Source organism: Ictidomys tridecemlineatus, chromosome 1 (genome assembly GCF_052094955.1).
Source record: "Ictidomys tridecemlineatus isolate mIctTri1 chromosome 1, mIctTri1.hap1, whole genome shotgun sequence".
NCBI classification, from domain to species: Eukaryota; Metazoa; Chordata; class Mammalia; order Rodentia; family Sciuridae; genus Ictidomys; species Ictidomys tridecemlineatus.
Window position 1 is genome coordinate 58,576,301 of NC_135477.1, and position 19,473 is coordinate 58,595,773.

General features: G+C 39.9%; 1 protein-coding gene across 5 annotated transcripts in view; it reads right to left on the reverse strand.

The window, feature by feature from the left end:
* Positions 1 to 19,473, reverse strand: part of Arid5b (AT-rich interaction domain 5B) — a 180,190-nt gene that overhangs the window by 41,260 nt on the left and 119,457 nt on the right. For 4 of the 5 annotated variants that reach the window (XM_021732467.3, XM_005334310.5, XM_040273649.2 and 1 more), the window contains one exon: positions 1,850 to 1,962. In XM_021732467.3, coding sequence (XP_021588142.1) covers positions 1,850 to 1,962 — 113 coding nt within the window. Of the gene's footprint in view, positions 1 to 1,849; positions 1,963 to 3,455; positions 3,741 to 19,473 lie in introns of those variants that run through there. The other variant, XM_013362415.4, reaches the window with a different exon arrangement.

The window sequence follows — 19,473 nt, forward strand, 5'->3', positions numbered from 1 at the left end:
AAAAGGAGCCAAGCCATTTGGCCAGTCCCCAGGAGCTGAATGCTGCATGACATTCACCCAGCACATGAACAACTGATGGGTTATGTGTCCCTTGTAAAAATTCTGAATGGCAGCACTGGTACCAGGTGGGGAGAAGGTGTCACTTAGAAAACTCAGGCTTGACTTCCATCCCTCCTAATGAGAATAAGTCAGTGGACATCTAATAGGACCCATCCTTAGAGCAGGCTCCTGTCTTCCTCAGTTTTGTGAGCCTGTGTGTGAGTCCAAGCTGCCTTCTGTAGAGAGGAACTTTGGAAGCAGTGTTCTTTCAGATCAATTGTATGAGTTTTAGAAAATCCCCAGAGGCATACTTGATAGTAACTCCAAAGCACTAGGGAAGTAGCTTCATCCTGTTGGATTCAGGCACAATATATGCTGGAGTAAACACATGATGTCACTCTTCAGGCGTGGATCAGCACCAACACCAGGCATGGGCAGTACCCACTCTGCTGAATGTGACAGATCTAAACCCTTCTTGTTCCAATATGCAGAATCTGCAGGAACTTGCAAACTATATCATGTTCATATCACAAGGATAAACTATTCCGGCTGATATCCTTCAAGACCATGAGAACCAAAGCCCTAGGTAGGAGCTCTAGGGCCCTGACCAGCTCACAAGAAAATGCCCTTTGTGGTATCCTTGTGCACTCACTAACAGAAGGTCAATTGGTAACGGCACATTTCTACTTACTGGGCTCTTTTTAACCCTTTAGAATCATAAAAGCATGAAGAAATCCTACCCAAGAAGTCTTCAGAACTTCTTGATGAAACAATCATATGCGAAGATAAGATTTATGGAATGTGAATGTCTAGGGCTTACTTCATTACACCCAGAAAGGGGTGGAGTACATGAGAGATAAATAGTAGAATGTCAACACAGAATTCATTTTTTTCTTTTCCTACAGCAAAATCTTCCAAATTCACCAATCATCCAAATGCTCCCATTTTCAAAAGTTTAGTTCTTGCATCTGGAAATGTGCTGTCAGTTCAAATCTGGTATTCAATTCAGGTCGCAAATGGATTATTGCTGTCTTTGGCTCAGAAACAACACCCACACACAAACCAATGACCGGAACATGGAAATCTGACCCAATCCCACAAAAGTCAAAAAGATAAATCTAAAAATATGACATGAATTTTCACCTTTCGTGGTGCTAAATACTAAAGGTGCACACTATAAAGATTCTAATTAATGCTTACACAAAATGGTCTGGGCCTAAGGGGGCCTGGAATTGAGACTTTCTTCATTAACAGAGATTTTTAAAAACGTAGAAGTAGATATATGAGAATATGTATACATATAAATATTTTACCGTGTATCTTTAATTTTATTCTAATGTGAATTAGAGGTGACTTTGAAAAGTACATAACTAAAAAGATTAATTCTAGCCATTTCTAATTTCATCCTCTGCTAATCTCTGAAACATATTTAGATGAACACTTTCAGAAAGAGGATGGTTCAGCTGGTCTATTTTTGATTCGAGCAGAGTAAACTATGTCATTGTGTCACCTACTATGAAATCTCAGCCTCAGTGACGTGGGTGCTTAATCATCTGTCCTTTATCCAACAGGCCAAACTGGGAGGTGGGAAGCCTTTCTGTTGACAAATCAAAATGCCTGCCTCCCACCACCCCCAGACACCAGGGAAGGGAGGTGGCAGGAACAGACATGCACAGTGCTTTCAAAAGCTCTGAATACCAAAGTCCGATTCTGAATTGAAAACTGCCACCAAGGCACAAGAGCAGAAAGATGAAGAGAAAAATGAAAAAAAAATGCATCAAAGTGAATGCCACGGAGTGAATGATCATACCTTGGCAACAGCTTTACCATCGGAATTATTGTTGGAATCCTTAGCTCCACTGAATGAGTCTCTTCTTTGTGGGCACGGTTTCTTTTTGCGTGGTCTGCCTTTAAGATTTGGCGCTGAAAACAAACGGAGAATAATTGATATACATTTTCATTGGCATGGCTTTCCTCAGTAAAGACAAATCTTATAGCAGTGATATCCTCTAATTGTTCAGAGAAATGTACATATCTGTGGCAGCCAACTCTCATTAGATACTTCTCTCTCTGGAGGGCTGCAGTTGGGTAGACTATCCCCCTCTGTACATTTCCCAAAGCTAAGTGATTACACTTGACTATGTCTAATTAATATAAATAAAATGAAGACTAAATGATGATGATAAGAAAAATACCCTTCCCCACGGTTAGAAAAGAAGCATTTGAGGCTGAAAGATAACCCTGAACTGGGCTTCAAGATCATTTTGTGTATTTGGTTTTGTGTCTTGTTTTCCTTTGAAACCTAAGTGATAATGCCAGCACATTATGTATCATAGTAATCTAACACTTGAAAACATCTCTCTTCGAAAGTGTTTGGAGACATGAACATTTTCTCAAATTATCATACAGAGTAAGAGAGAGAGAGAGAGAGAGAGAGAGAGAGAGAGAGAGAGAGAGAGAGAGAGAGAGAGAGAGAGAGAGAAGGAAAGAGCACAAGCTATGGAGTCTTTTACAATAACAAACTGGAAAGTATTTTTATGTGTATTTACTAATAACATCATGACCAGCATGTTTCAAATCTCAATAAATCTGGGAGATACATTTAAATCAGCATGTTCTCTTTTCTTTCTCAATACATTTTTTTCATGAAGACCTAGAGGGTTATTTAAAATAAATCCCAAAGATTATGCTGGGGTTAACTTGATTCCACTGGGGTTACACTATTTAAAAGCCATAGACAAGATATAAATCAGTTCTATTTCATCCTTGATGTTGAGCTTGGTCCCTTTTAAGATCTGTACAAAAAGTAGTGGGGCGGGGGAGGCTGCTGTTTATGGAGTGCTAGGACTGTCCGGCAGCAGCTTTCACATTTGATTTCATCAGTCACTCAAGTCCAGCAAAATTAAAACCAACCAACTAACCAAACTGCCCTTGAACAATTCCAAACTCATGAATTCAATCCCGGCCACTTCTTTCAGACCTTTCAAGGTACCGGACACTTTCATGACAATGTCCAATCTGAACAACGCGAAACCCTCTTCACTGTTGTTAAATCTCACTTATGACAAGCAGCTTAACCCGTGGTTTTAGGATATTTTACATGGTACTCATTTTACAGACACATTCATCCCTTTAATTTCATTTTTCTGCTGCGGTTATCAGTTTTTGCTGTGAAGCTCAGCAAGGCAGAGAGAGAGAGGAGAGAGCTAGCTGCCTTGTCAATCAAGAGAGAAAAACAAAACAAAAACAAAAAGTTCCCAAAGTGGTTTCGGGGCTCAGGTCCCCTTTCCCAGTCCCAGCTTGCATCTCATTCCTCTAAACATTGGTCTGAAAGTCCATCCCAGAAAGCCAGCCCGGAATTATCAAAGGTAAACAAGCTCCCAAACAAAATCAAGCAAAGAGAAAGTAGAGATTACCCATTCCAGTCGACAAACATCTGCCTGATTGATGTCTGTGTTCATGAAAGCTACAGCATGTGACTGCTCCCCGGCCACATCCCTGAAGTCTCTACTCCGTGTGTGTCAGCCTCCCTGTGAATGCTCCCCGCGAGGCTCGGTCTCTGCTTACAACTCCCCTCCCCCGGCAGCTCCATTACTCATGTAAACACTCGGCAGTGACTAGCACCGAGTGTGTGGGATGAGCTCTGAGCACTTTGCTGGAGCTGCCAGACTGGCAGGGAGGGCTCTGCTCTCTCCACCTCCCCGCTCTCGGGGCTGGTGATTTCATCCGGCCTGTTTTGTGGATCCTGACCTCTTGCTCCTCTGACTGCAGCGTGATGCCACGTTCCATGAATCTGACACGGTCCACAGCCCGGAGCCAGGGTGGGGGCTATGTTGTTGAGAAGACTTTTGTGTAGCACAGAAGTGTTTCCACAAGTGACCCAAGTGTTAAGACTTTAATGACCCCCAGGAAAGGATGTACTTTCATGTCCCTTATCAAAATAATAGCCCAGCAGAAAAACTTGACAGAAACAAACAGAACTGGAAAGGAGGGGGGGTCGGGGGGGGGGCAGGGTCGGCTGGGGGGAGCAGGTCTGAGACATTTCATCAGAAGTCCCAGAACAATATCACCTCTGTTCTAAGACTTGTTACTATCATCTTCCCCTCCCAGCATTTTGGTGAAAAGCACTTAAAACCTAAAAGGCATTTATTTCCAGAAAAGCTTTCAAATCCCAAAGGCCTTTTTGAAAAAGATAACTTGCATTGAACATGCCATTTTAAATACCAAAGGCAAAGGTTCCAGGAACCCACAAGAAGTCATCCCCCAACTGAGTCTATTTTCTCCATTCTTTGAGCTGTTTTCAGAACCCAGAGAAGCACAAGTCCTTCCCCAGCAGATTCTGAGAATTACAAATTTAGAACAGACTAGCACCAAATATTCTGGTCACATAAACTGAAACTCTAAATGGAATTTGATTAAGAGCAAAAACCTTTGGTTCCTAATAGGACAAGTACTTGTGTATCTCAGGTACTATTTAGTAATTCTCACTAGTATCTCAAGGCTCGAACTCAACTCTGTCTTTAAGCCTCCCCTCTCTTTTGCTATCCTTCTCTTATGGAACATATCACCAAATTTCATGTGCTCAAGCTGTGCTTTTTGGCTTATAATTATAGTGGACTGGCCTTAAGGGCAGGATCGTATCCATTCAGCTCTCATCTGCCCCAGCACAACACTCAGGGGGTGGCATTACGTAACAAATTTATGGAATGAACAAGTGACTAATGAAAATAAAGATGGCCACATATTCTTTGCAACCTCATGAACTGGGCTGGCCAACCTGACCATGTGGTATACTTGGGATTCTGGACACTGGTCAAACTGCATTCACCTTTATGACTTGTGCTGATGCTCATAGAACACAAGCCAATGACTTGAGGTTGCACGGTGAATTGGGATAGGAGGCCTCAGGTCTGTGGCTCCTGATAACTGTTGAGCCATTGTGTTTGGCATCTTGGTAAGGTCATAACCTTGTCCTACATGCAATGAACAAATGAAGACCACAAATGTTCAATGTCCTAGGAGCAGAGGAGCAGTAAATATTAGGCAAGAATCCCCAAAATACAAAAAGAAGACTTTTGGGATTCAAAAGACCTCAGCTGAAACTTTGGGATTGAGGGGCTGGCTTTTGAGGATAGAGGAATTTCTGGTTTCCAGACTTCATCTTTTTCTCCTTGGGAGCAGTAAAACAAATCATTTGCTAGGCCAGTGGTTCAAAGTCAATACACCATGATGTGATGGTGGCCAAGGGCAGGGTGGGCTCTGAATTTTTATTTATTTACTTAAGAAACAGCTCCACTCCTTCCAGTCACCCTGGATGGACCCATATCTACCCTCTTCTTGAAAGCCAAGGACTATATACATATGAGAGAGCCAAGAGTCTAAGAGTCCAGAATTGTAGCAGCTTTGGTGCTTTAGGTTGGACTAATCTCTATTCACAAAGTTCTGCAGAGCCAGTGGTACACTCCCTGGTACACACTTGGTTCCTGTCAGTTCTTTAAACAATTAACAGTGCAAAGCAATAAATGCACAGCTACTTGTACTTCTGTGCATAAATAATTCCCTGCCCTGCCCTATCATAGAGTTCAGTAAGTGCTTTTTGTATGAATATTTTAAATATTACATACCCATAACCAAAGTAGCTAATACTTCATACTTGCTGTGTGCTTGTTACTGTTCAGGATGCTTTATGTGCAATAACTTATTCAAAATTTACGACAAACCAATGAGGGAGGTGCAAATTCTTATCCCTGTGTTACAGATCAAGAAACTGAGGCAGAGATGAAATTACTTGTCTCAGGTCATGCAAATGGTTATTGATAGTGGAATTCCAACCCAGGCAACTGGACTTTATCCAGAGCCTCTGCTTGAAGCAGATTCTAATAGACACACATACTCACTCTGTCTCATAATGAGGTATTCATATTAACTTGAGGTGGCTGTCACCAGTAAGCATAAAAATACTCTCAAATACTGCACAATGCCCATCCCAGCAAGCACTTTGCATCCCATTGACTTGACAGAGAACAGGGTCCCCTCAGTCTAGTCTTAGACTTAGCAGTGGGTGACAGGACTTCAGGAAAGCCACTAAAACTTTGCCAGAGTCCCATGCACACTACCCCTTTACAGTGGGCCTGTGGCTCTTCTGCTTAATCAGTGAAAAGATCTCTGTGGTTTAAAAAGAATTATTTTCTCCAATTGCTCATCTCTTCCTCTTACTCAGTGATAAGAAATTCACAAGTATTCACCTTTGCGAAGTCAGGGGTGTTAATCCCCAGAGAACCAAACCACCTCCAGCCATCCAGGCTACTCTGACATCTAATTCATTTTTGTGCTGTTTTCTTTCTTCTTCTTTATTTTTATTTTCAATATTTTCTAATATTAATGAATTATAGTTATTTTCTCAAGGACAGAGCAAAACAAGTTCAGACAAGTTGTGTGTTCGGGCAGTGCAGGTGTGGGAAACTTTCATCTCAGTCTCAACTCTTGTAACAATAATAATAATAAAACAAAGGAAATGTAACCAGTTACGGGCAAAGTAAATTGCTTTTGGCTTAAATGTTCCTGTTTTTTTCTACTGTGTTCTTCCTGTCGTGGCCATCTCTCTCTTTCTCCCCCCACCCCCTCTCTTTTTATAGCATTTATGCTCTTGGAAATACCATGAAGATAAACTGCTATAAAAGCTGGATTGACTCATCAGTTAGCAACTCTCTCTTCCCATTTTGCAGAGAGGATTTTTGTTGCCAATGCAGCTACATATTCTCTCGAGAAATTCTTTGTGAGACTGCGGGTTGGCGGGGACTGGGAACTGGGAATGGAAAACCAGGGGTAATTTTCCTAAGAGTTTGACCCCCAGGGTCAATGTCTACAGGAAGCTGACAGAGCGTTAACTCATTTAATTTGCAAGTTGTGCGTGTGTGCTTGCGCATGTGCACCTATGTGTATATTTTATACACAAGTCAGAAAAGAAAAAAAAAAAACTCTACTGATTGAAGTATTAGATTCTGACAAACATTGGTCTATGTATAGTCTGTGTTCCTGATAATACTTTGCATTTCTGTAATGCCTTTCTGTTGAGGATCATAATTCTCTGGTAGATTTTCTTTATAGACAATAATCTTAAAATACTCTGGCAAGTTCCAGCATGGAGCATTGCCCTTTCTGGAAGAAGGAAAAAAAAAAAAAAACTAATTTAGTTACCATTTACTTTGTTCTATTTTCAATGTTTCCCTTTTGACTATTTAGAAACTTCCTCTTTCACTACAACAAAAATAGGATGAATGTTTTTAAAGTTATTAACGTATGAGTAAAAGATTTAGAAACCAAGAATGGCAGAATGCTTGATCAAAGCCACTCCTAAAATTTATGGGTGTAATAAAAGAAAGGCATTTCACAGATAATCTCTTACAGAATTTCAGTTTTCAAATACTTGGGGGAAAAAAACAGAAACCAAAAACTCTCAGTCTTCATTTTGGCTTTTACTAAAGCCAACACTTTAACTTAAGAATTCATAAATGATATCTGAAAATTTTATTTCAAATCCACAGTTTTATTCCATGGAGTGCCTGTCAGTACTCAATGTCCATTTAATTGGTTAAATCTTTCTGCAAATTCATAAAACACAATTTTTACTTTTATTCAGTTTTCTTATAAACACTCTTCCACACCCAACAGAAATACTTAAGAAGCAGTTGTATTGTTTGAGATACAAACACACAGGGCCATTAACAAGAACAACTTGATCTTATAGGACAACCAAACTTTAAATAATGAATTTCAAGCAATGGACATAGCAAAACAGGGCAGTCAGAGTGGTTATTTGGTAATTGTTCTGACGGTTTCCTTTATTCCTCCCCCCACCCCCAAATAAAGGCTTTGAAAAGATGTGTCTGGAGTTGTGAGCCAAGATGCTAGAGACAGATTTAAATGCCCTCACTTCCAAATGCCACCAAGACCACACAGCCCAGAACAACTACCAACCGCTGATAGATGTTCTCCAGTTTATCAGGTAGATCACACTGGATGTCATGGGCTCTATGAAAATCTGGGCTTTGAGTTTCCAAGTTTGCTTTAGCCCAAACCATTACCCCACATTGCTTGTGTCGCTAACTACAATTTAGCATTTCCAATGAACTATGCTGTCACAGATTTCTAGGTCCCAGTTTTACCTCCCCAAAGGGTGAGCACTTAGGTTGTTAGAAAGAGGGTGGTGGTGGGGACTTTTTATATAAAGTCCAGTCATTTTGGCTCTTGGTCAAAATCATTGAGATCCCCAAGAGCCACTCATGAGAGTGGAATGTATTACCACATTTGTCATACCTGGACTGCTTGGGCAGTTTAAGTCCAAAACAGCCATGGACTTCATTGACTGCTCAACAAACCATGTAAGTAAACACTCTTGTAATCTCTTCCAAAACATGCCCAGTCTTACTCACTCCTGTTTCATACTTGTGAATGCTGGAGCATTGTTAATGCCCCTGATCAAAGTTTTAGTAATTTCATTGGCATGTGATTTGCATAGCTATTTCCTGATCCGCCCTCTCTCTCTCTGCCCTGGAGGTCTTCATTTCTCAGAAACACTTAAAAACACAGATTATTTGACTTCTACCCTTCCCCCACCCCATAAATGGCACAGGACTTGCTAGCTCATCGGTATTGCTAATTGGTTTGAAAACAGGAGCTTTCTGCATGAGCTTCTGCATTAAAAGACCAGCAAAGCTCTTCTGTAGTCAGTTTTTATCAGCAGAGATAGGCAGATTTCTAACCTTGCTTCTCTCTGGGTCTTGAGGAAGGAGAGAAATTATCAAATATTATCTAGACATTATTTCAAAATCATAGAGTGGGTTCCAACATATTACAAAATGTTATGGAAGTCTAGGAGAGAGGTTTACAAGGACACTGGCCAAGAAGAAAGGGATTCTAAGCAGTTTTTTCATGACTACTTGAAGTAGGCCAGGTACTCAGATCTGGCCTGTGGTGGTGTGAAGAGAGATGATGGGTTTTCACAGGGTTGATGCTAAAGGGAGAATCCTGGAGAGAGGAAGGAGACTGATATCTGTTCCAGACCTCACAAATAGTCACCTTCTGGCCACCCACAGAATCCACCAGTGGAAACCATGGGGGGCGGGGTCCCCTTTATCACTTGTAAAGGGGTGGAGATGGTGACTCCTGGCTGTTTTGGAAAAAAAAAAATGCTTTCATCTTTGTGATAATAGGGTCCACATACCACAGCATGGATGGGAACATGGCCTTGGTTACCTGAGAGTCACAGCCTATGGGCAAACTCCTCTCTGCCTTAGAATGCCATCTACTCTGTCCAGAGACATTAGGGCAGGAAAGACACCTTCAGATTTAGTTGGGTCCTTAGGGGTATAGTGGCAGCATTATCCGGTGTTTATTCATACTGCACACCTGCACACCGAGGCGCTGATTCCTACATCCTCATCACCCAGCCCCTCATTGCAAGGTCTTCTCATGAAGTCACAAACCAGAAAATACCAATGTGGTTCCTTTTTAGCCACAATGACTCAAACCTCCACTTTCCCCCTGGCAACTCATCTCTCCTCCTGTCCATCTCTCCGGATGCCAGGTATCCAAGAGTCACTTCTAGGTCTCAGCACTGGGCCTAGAGGCTCCTCTTTCAGTGGAGAAAGTCAAGTAGGCAACTTTTGTAATTACTGTGTCACTTCAATGCTACACTATATGCTTTTTCTAAGGGATTCGGAAACACTCCTGCTCCCATCTGTGGAAAACCAGGCCATGAATACAGATTTAGTTTTAATATGCTACTATGTAATCAGAATAGAATATTAACTTAATATAACTGTCTGTTTTTTTAAGAATGTTTAAAGATCCACTCTGGAAATGCTTTTGTAGGACATTTTTAATCTCTACAATTCCTGAAGGTTATAAAGATAGGACCTCTTAAGTACAGAGAATTTTTTTGCCTCTTATCTTTCTCTCTTCCTTTTTCTTTTTGTTACAATCAATAAATGCTCTCATTCCAGTCTATGATTGATATGTTCTGTGTGTCACTATTGAACATGACAGCACAGAACTGAAAGCTACATTTTTTTTTTCAAATAGCCTTGTAAGAACAGTAAATATCAGAACAGCTCTTAAACTCATATATAAACAGAACATTCTTGTTCAGCTATTTTTCTAGGTTTGGAAATGAGATATTCCATTTTCAACATTGAGGATAATTGATTTGCTACATCTCTAAAGAAAACATTCCCCACTTGGAAATAAGTGAGAGTTTTTTTCTTTTTTTTTTTTGGTATGTGTGAATGTGGATTAACATGGAGATATTTAACTTATTACCCACTTGCAAGAATATATTATGAAAGACATTATAGTTTTTAAAACACATACATGTAAGAAAAAGTAAAAGGTCATCAAATAAATATAGGCTCCCAATTTATTTTAAAAAATCCAAATGTAACCAGTACTGAAAAGATATTTTTTTTCACCCTCTTTCTGCTTTTCTGCCTTACAAGAAAAAATAATGTAAGAAGCAGGGACATGTTTTACTTAAAAGGAAAAAGATGACAATGTTTGTGTGTCTCAGATTCGGAGGCATTTTTCTTTGTTCAGGTAAATCCTCTCCCCTTCCTGAAAAATACCAGTACAGCCTCTGAGAGAGCACCTTCCTGGGCTCTGAGCTTCATCCATTCATGGAGGTACAGAAGCTACCACCCTGGAAAATGATTTTAACACTCTTCTGTGGTACCATGGGACTCACAGACCATGTGGAAGAGTTGTGAACTGGAGCAGGGTAGAGTGAGGGTCCAAAATCAGAAGAGAAAGGAACCTGGTTGCAGGGGTTAGAGTGGAGAGCCAGCAACAAGGCCCATGACACCTGGTGGTATATTGACTATGGACAGATGATCATAACTCCACCCTGCAAGCTGGGGCGCTCCATCAATGGAATCAAGAGTTTGTTACATGGTAGAGGAACAACAGGCAGATACTATCAGCAACCCTAATGTAAATCTCATGAGGAACACAGGGGTTAGAACTTTTTGGCCTTCTTCTCCGCAAAATATAAACCATTTCTCCCACTATTTAAATTGTGTCCAATAGAGTTCCCAACAGCCACAGGTGTCCACTGAGCACTTGAAATATGTCAAGTCCAAATTGAGACATACTGCAAGTGTAAAATACACACTGGATTTCCAAAACTTGGTACAAAAAAAGTCAAATAGCTCATTAATAACATTTTATATGGATTACATATTGAAATGATAATATTTTGGACATAGTGGATTAAATAAAATATATTATTAAAATTAATTCCACATGTTTCTTTTTACCTTTTAAAATGTGGTTTCTAGAATATTTTAAATTACATGTGGTTTGCATTATCTTTCTCTTGGGTGATGCTGGTTTAGTCAACAATTCAATGTTATGATTATAGATACGTCCTTGGAAATACGTGTTTAAGAGCAGACAGAACGAGATTAACATCTGAACCTAGAAGAACCCGCAAAAAAATCATGATTCAAAGTTTTGATACAATTTAGCATTTTATTCTGGGTTATGGAGGATGGTTCTGTAGAAATGTTAGTATCTGAGAATTTTATCAAACTGGAGGTATCTCCTTTGTGAGATTCAAATCTGGTCATTGCTGACTCAAGGCTACGACATGGCCCTGAGGAGAATGTGATTTCATGACTTCCTTGACTAAGATGTCAAACCAAATGTTAAGCCTTAACAACAGACTGGGGGAGAGACAGAGATAAATGATAAAAAGAGACAGAGAGAAAGGCCAATTATTTATTTCACAACTTATTCTCTTCTGTTGCCAACATAAGTTGGGTATTATAATGTGACCCATTTTCATTCAGTGCAAACCAAATAAATGGAACTTGAACTTAAGCTGTTCTGGCTAGTCCTAAGCAGAGAATTCTTAACCACAACTTATTGTTGAATAATTCAACTTACTGTTGAATAAGTTCACAGTCTTTCTGTGTTGCCTTTTGGAGATTTTATTTGAAAGTAAGCAGAGAGGTCAGATACAGTCAGGCCCAGAGACAAGGGAATAGCCTAGTTGGCTTGGCCAAATGCCTTAGGTTCCATGGTTATATAGGATAGAAAGTGAGATTAGGCATTGAAGACAGGCAATTCAATGAGTCCAGAAAAAATTAGCAAAATAAATGGTTTGAGCTCTGGGGACAGAGAAGACATATCCACCTCCTGCCCCTTTTATTCCTAGCACTAGAAACACCATAAGCATCACCCTGAGAAGATGGCTGCTGAATGCCCAGCTGACCCCATGTTCCATCCTCCCAAATAACTAGTCACAGGAGTTGAAATCAGATCCAATCAGATCCCATTTTTCCCGCCCCCTTCACCTTTAGATGCCTGTGGCAGCAGCAACGCGGAAACATAACTAGACATTAACAGCCCTCCAAACACAATATGCAAATCAAAGTCCCACACAATCTCCTGGGTTGTCTCATGGACCCCCCCGCCGCCCCATTTACTTCCCTTAAAATGTGTCTGATTGTAAAAATAAAAGAATAGCTATGTGGCACTGGAAATAAGCTTAGGAAATATTTTCTTTTCTTAGAAGGCAAAAGTTGCTGTAGCATTTAAGGCAGTAGCATGCAGAGAGATTAAGACAGAGACCTCTGCAACATCAACAAAAAGTGCAATGAATATTATGCATTCTACTGTTTAAAGTTTATAAGGTAATAATTTTTATGAAATTATTTGGTGGATTCAACCTACATCTCGTGAAGCAGTATGCACACCTCTGGTATGTTTCTGATATCTAACTATAGAAGTATTTGTCTTTGTCCTCCAGACTCTTTTATAGCACATGGTATGCATATTTCAGCATCCAACATTATTAACTCATGACCAACTGTCAGTTGATGGTTATCTAACACATGGGGTCTCCACAGAAGGGAACCTTATTTGGGCAAAAGCTCTTGTCTGCACCCGGCTGTCTATATTTTCCCTCAGAAGAACTTTATTTGGATTATTATTCGCTGTTAGTGGAAACTCAGAGGCTGCATGTGTGGCAATTGAAAGGCGGAGAAATAAATCCTTAGCAAGCTAAAACACTTAGCTGATATTAAAACCATTTCTAGCTTTGTTAGCTGTAAGCAAACTCTCCATCGCCCTCTGGTGGCAAATCTATGAAATACGGTGGGATGACCATAAAAACCCAGAAACCAACAAGAGTTTAATCAAATACAGGTAAGAACATTCATCTTGGATAGAAATAGCTGCAAATCACAACCGTATGCTGTTTTATATGTTTTAGAATTTACATTGAACAGCCCTCCTATGTGGTGATGGATGTTGTGGGGGGGATGAGGGTGGGTGGGGCTTGTAATATGGAAATTAGAACTTTGTCTTTCTAGAATACAATGATTTCACTATATGTACAATCAAAGCTGTTATGTATGTGGAAAACTGATTTTTACAAGATTGAGAACCTTAAAAAATCATGCCCACATTTTTAAAGTTCCTTCATAACCAAAAATAGACTGATGTTCCAACTGGTTTGGAATTATAGGAACCAAGTAAAGAAGTCTGAATAATTTCCTAATATGGAAGAAAAGCCATTATTATTTTTTAAATTAGAACAGTTTATTTGTTTCTGACAATAGGCAACATATGGAAACTTGGAATTTATGAAACCAACTATAGGTATCACAACTTATCTTTCCAAATCTTCTAAAAATAAAAACTATGAAATTCTGAACTCAAAATTTAATAATCAGTTACTCAATTGGCATTTAATTCTATTTTTTAGAAACACTATTTAAAATTTCTGCTGTATGCCTTTTTACAATTTCCTGCCTGACAGGCCCATCCCCAGAAAGCAAACAAACTTGGTATTAAAACAAACTGAGCAGCTTGAGAAGAAGCTGGGGGAGAATTTGCAGCAAAGTACACAAGAACATAAACTAGTTTTCACGTTATTACCAGTAAATGTACCAGTTCTCTCTTTTATGTGTCTTCCCTTTAAAGAAAAGCCACTCCCCCACCCAGCCCGAACAAAACTGCTCTGTATTTTCAATATGATTTTTTGGGGCAGAGTCATCTGAGCTTCACTTTTCCACTCACACGTGGAAGTTCAGTTTTGCAACAATAGTTGTTTGGTTTGTCTTTGAATTAGCAAAGTTCTTAAAGTAATTTTACTATAAAATCAAACAGCTGTGAGTTCTTTAGCAAAACATGACGGATCTTGTTCTTCTTTGTACTATTGTGCAAGCTAAAATACCCTTTCTTTCATGTCTTTTTATTCCAAAATGAATTCCCTAGTTAGTCTTGTTTAGCTTAAGAGGAAAAAAAAAATAATAAAGAAGGGGGTGGTATTTGCTGACCTCTGAAATTCATCTGCCTTTAAGCACAGGCGTTTACACAAGGTACGTACTCAAAGGGCTTTTGTTTAATTCCTATTATGGAATGTAAAATGATATTCTGCCCTAATAAAATGCCAGTCCTGTGTAGAATAAAGCCGTCTGTATTTCTGTGAAGCGTGCTATCTTATGCCTATTTTGCAGATGGGAAAACTGAAACATGGCTAAATGGTGAGGAAGTACAGAACTAAGACGTTCATAGAGGCTTGAATTAAATTTAGAATTTGACTCCTAGCCCAGGACTCTAACCACGTGAGGGCCCGGACTCTTTGGAATCAACAGAAGAGCAATTTTAAAACATTCTTTTGACATGATTAACCACAGCCTCAGGGCTCAGGGAAGTGCGGGTGGGGGGCGGGGCCAGGAAACATAATGCAGAGCTGTTGGGTGATAGCCTCTTGCGACACTGCTTATAATATGGATTATTTGATCTACGCTGCCATATATTCTAGGAACATTCAGAGGCTGAATGAGTCCCCTTGTATCTCAAAAAAATCAGAATCTAAAGTTGAGAGCTATTGTAAATGGTTTTCTAAAATATAGAGCCAGAGAGTCAAGACATGACATGAATTGCAGGAAGTGGCTCCTGACTGTTCAGATGGGCTAGAACCCAAGACCATTGTTAGGAACTGGTGAATCCAAGGTGGGATGACAGCAGGATTCTTCCTTTGAGTAACTGATAGAATCCTGGTACTCTACAGTTTAAAGGGAACTTCAGGCACAATCTAGTTCAAACTCTCATTGGACACATCAAGAAAAGGCAGGTCCAGAGAGTTTTTGACTGCTCCATAGTCACACAGCTTGCAGCAGAGCTGTGATAAGATTCCAGTTTCTGCTGGCTGCTTGGGACCAGCATCAGTGCCCTGGCAGCAGATGGCTTTTCCATGGGTCCCAAATATCTCCACTTGGGTATCTGCAGAGCCAGCTCCCTCATCCCAAGACCAGGATACCGAAACACACTTTCCAAGGAACTGCGATTAATAAAGTCAACTGGGAGCTGACAAGGACATTCCCACTGTGTTCAAATGCCAAAACATACAACTGAGAAAGCTCACTTGGAGCGTAAGGACCATGGGTCCTTCTGGCAGGACTTCTGCGCACCACACTCCCAGCTGTTCACTCAGCCCCGAGTGGGCGGGACTAAAAAGAAAAACCGCTTGCAAAGACATCAGGACAGCACTGGGGTATTTGGCTTCAATGTCTGCTGCCACCTGCTTGCTTTTGTTAGGCTGGAAAAAATAAAGTTCCTCCTTTTGAAGGGTTGAAGAAAGGCTTTGAGAAAACAGGATCTCTGATTGTTAGGATAAAAGGCCCACAGCCCACCTGACATGGAGCACCTACCTGTGGCTTCCCCCTTGTGTACCTTTGTTCCCCAGATTCCTGTGGAAACTTTTTCAGATTTATTCCCTCTTGTCCCAACTCCTGCTTGTTCTAGACTGGCATTGGGCATACATCTCCTGAGAAGCTTCCTTACTGTCCCTCATCTCCAGTGGACACCTCGGTCTGTAGCTTCTGCGTCCTGTTTGCTTCTATCCTAGCACCTATGACTCTACATGCAAATAACGTCTCCCTGTGTCAGCAGATACTAAAGAGATCACATCTGCCTTGGTCCGCGTAGCATGTTCATAGTAGGTGCTCAGGAAACAGTGACTGAACAAATGAGTGTATCACGTTTGGAAATAAGTATCTGGCACTTAATAAGAGTACAGCAAATATTTGTTAAACTACACTGACTGCTGATCTCACAGAGACCTCTGAAGAGGGCAAGGTGATTTGTCGTGGTTCACCTTTACCTATAGCACCTTCCCTTGGTTGTGATTACCATCAATAAGGGGAAGATGTGTATAACCACATGTTAATTTCCACCACATAACTCTGAGACCTAGCTATTGCCAACCACTTACTTAACTGAAATCTGTCTTCTCTGTGGACATACAGATCTGACCTGTTTTTTCAAGACCTTTTAAACCCACAGGAATGTGGGCTGCCCTAGAGCCCCTATACCAAAAAAAAAAAAAAAAAAAAAAGTCGGCAACATCTAAGAGAAAAAAGTTCCCTGGGGAGGATGGCACCCTGCCTGCTGAGAATCGTTTTTAAGGAACCCACCTCTGCAAAGCTGCCTGAAAAATGTGCACATGAAAGTGGGAGAATCTATAATGTACAGATGAAATCTGAATTCCAAATAAAGATTTTTTTTAAACAAGAATCAATAAAATAGAAGATTGATCTGCAGTTAAAAGTTCCCAGTAATGGGATAGTCTAGAAATTTCATAAATAATGCTTTTATCTTGATTGCAAAATAATCCCCTGCCACAAAAACAAGGCAAATCAAGGTAGGAAATTGTTCAGCGGGAATTAAAATGTCACACTTTACACAGAATAAAGCATTGCAATCACCAGGGAAACACACATTGCAAATGTGTTAACACAAAATTACATACATCACTTAATTATATAAGCACATAGCTCCTGAGCAACCCATTAGCTAAACATGTCGGGCTGCGGTTGAATATATACATGCAATATTTTTAGCTCAGAGGGGATGTAACTATGTCAGGCCTGGCACCATAAAGACTGAGATGGCAAATGCTATTAAACTGAGATGCAATCATGTTGAAAAGGAAACAGTAACAAACAGCAGACAATTGAGAAGAAAATACAGTGAGCTTGTGTTCTCCTACATGTGCTTCCAAAACCTTATATAACTACTCATTGTCTACTTCATCTGGCTCACATCCCAGGTTTGTCCTATGCTATACTAATTTTATAATAATAAACTGCTACACCAGTTTTATGAAATCACGCACATAGTGAGTTGCAGACGACATTACATCTGATTATTTTCACCAGCAAAGGACACTGTCCTGAAATTAAATATAGCCTCATGCAAAACCATCCACTTCATTTAAAATGGCCCCTGGAGTTTGCTTCTGAAAAAAAGACATCTTTTCTTTCATCTCCACAACACTGGGGAAGTTGGTGAAACTGCTGCTGGCTACCTCAGTTCCACATGGAAGCAGAGAGCAGGTGACTGTGAACACACTTTATGTAGAATCAGGCAACTATAGGATCCTGGGGAAGTCATCCTGTCTCTGGGGCTGAATTTACCCATTTATCCACAGGGGATTATAATGCTTTCTATAAAGATCATGATATAGAAAGAATGCGAACAAGGTGGCAGGCCTGGCACACTGTTCACACTGAAGACACTAATAAATAGTGGATGCAATAATGACCATTACTATATGCACAGACACGTGGAAGTAATACATCACTTCAAGCATTTCAAGAAGCCAACAGTTGCCTGGTGGGAGAGTTATTGACACCCTGGAAACAGCTGAGCCCTCGACACACAGGTAAGCACCTTGGAGAATCTAGGAAGAAAGAATAGGTGCACAAAAACTATAGTATCGTTTGACACAAGCATCTGGCATGCCTGCCTATGGACCAAAATGGGGGTCTACATTGGCATATCTTCTGATGCAGAGCACTTAGGGGCTGGTAAAAGGGGAGAATGTGTTTTGGTGATAATGGATTCCATGTCTGGGACAACTTTAAATCACAAGATAAAAAGTGAAGAAAGGCAATGATCATACATTAAAGTGTTGTCTAAATTAGACAGAAGGATATTGAAGTAGGGGTAGGGTGGGGGTGGGGAGGGGGTGTTGGGATGTCAAGAATCCTTATTGAAATAACTCATTGAATACTTCTGAAATGTATTTGGAAAAATCACACTCAACGTGCAAACCCCCAATTTTATTTGAATTCCCTTGTGTCTAGGAATCACCATACTGAGGACTTACACTGTGGGTACTCACTAAATAGACAACAAATTTAATGGAATGGAATGTGGAAGGCCAAGAAGAAAGGCAATCTGTTGGTTATAGAGTCTCTGGGATAGACAAAGTGTCCTTTCAGGAAGGTTGAGCTCCAATTAGGATTCAAGGCTCTTCTAAGATTTTCACTAGAACATTCCTATTAATCAAATCATACTTTACACAAGCCCCTACCTGGCAAAGAGAAGAGCAAATTCAACCTCTATAGAAGTTAGGGCAGTTCATGTGGGAGAAAAGAGAAAAAGGGAATAATTTACGAGGAAGCATTTATGGTCCTTATTTCTATTGGCTAAATCAAACCTTGATTTTGCCTCTAATTTCCACTATTCATTGATTCAGATAAATATTTATTGAATTGCCACGATATGTCTGACTCTGTGCTACTCCAGCTGGTGATAAAATAAAGAAACCAATAACATGGTTCCCCAAATTAAGGAGTTGGCATTTTTTGATTTAGAATAAGTATTCTTACTCACTGAGCCTCAGTTCCCTCATCTGTAAAATTAGGAGTTCATTAGACCAGAAAGGAGGTCATGAGCTGGCAGTCATTGGATCAATCTTGTGGAATAGTTTATTCAGCTTGCACAATTGTTTAAAGTTGTCATCAGTGGGAAATCATGAGATTGTTTTTTTAAAAAAGGGATATCTGTCTTTTCTTAAACAGTTGAGAGATCTGACAATATTCAGCTTATATTCCTATAGCACAAGAATGGAGTGGAAAAAAACTCTACCCCTTTAACAGTATGAGGGCTTCTCACTTCCTGATTTCTTTTCTGTTAGAATTATTCCTTTAAAATTAATAATAATAATTCTGTTAGAATTATTCCTTTAAAATTTTTTATTTGCTCTTTTTAGCTATACATGAAAGTAGAGCATATTTTGACATATTATACATACATGGAGTATAATTTATCCTAATTAGGATCCATTCTTGTGGTTGTACAAGATATACTTCACAGAGGAAGAAATACAAATGGTCAACAAATATATTTTAAAAAGTTCAACATCTCTATCAATTAGAGAAATGCAAGTTAAAACTCTACTGAAATTCCATCTCACCCCAGTCAGATTGGCAATTATCAAGAACACAAGTAACAATAAATGTTGATGAGGATGTAGTGGAAAAGGTACACTCATGTATTGCTGGTGGGACTGCAAATTGGTGCAACCACTCTGGAAAGCAGTATGGAGATTCCTCAGAAAACTTGGAATGGAACTAC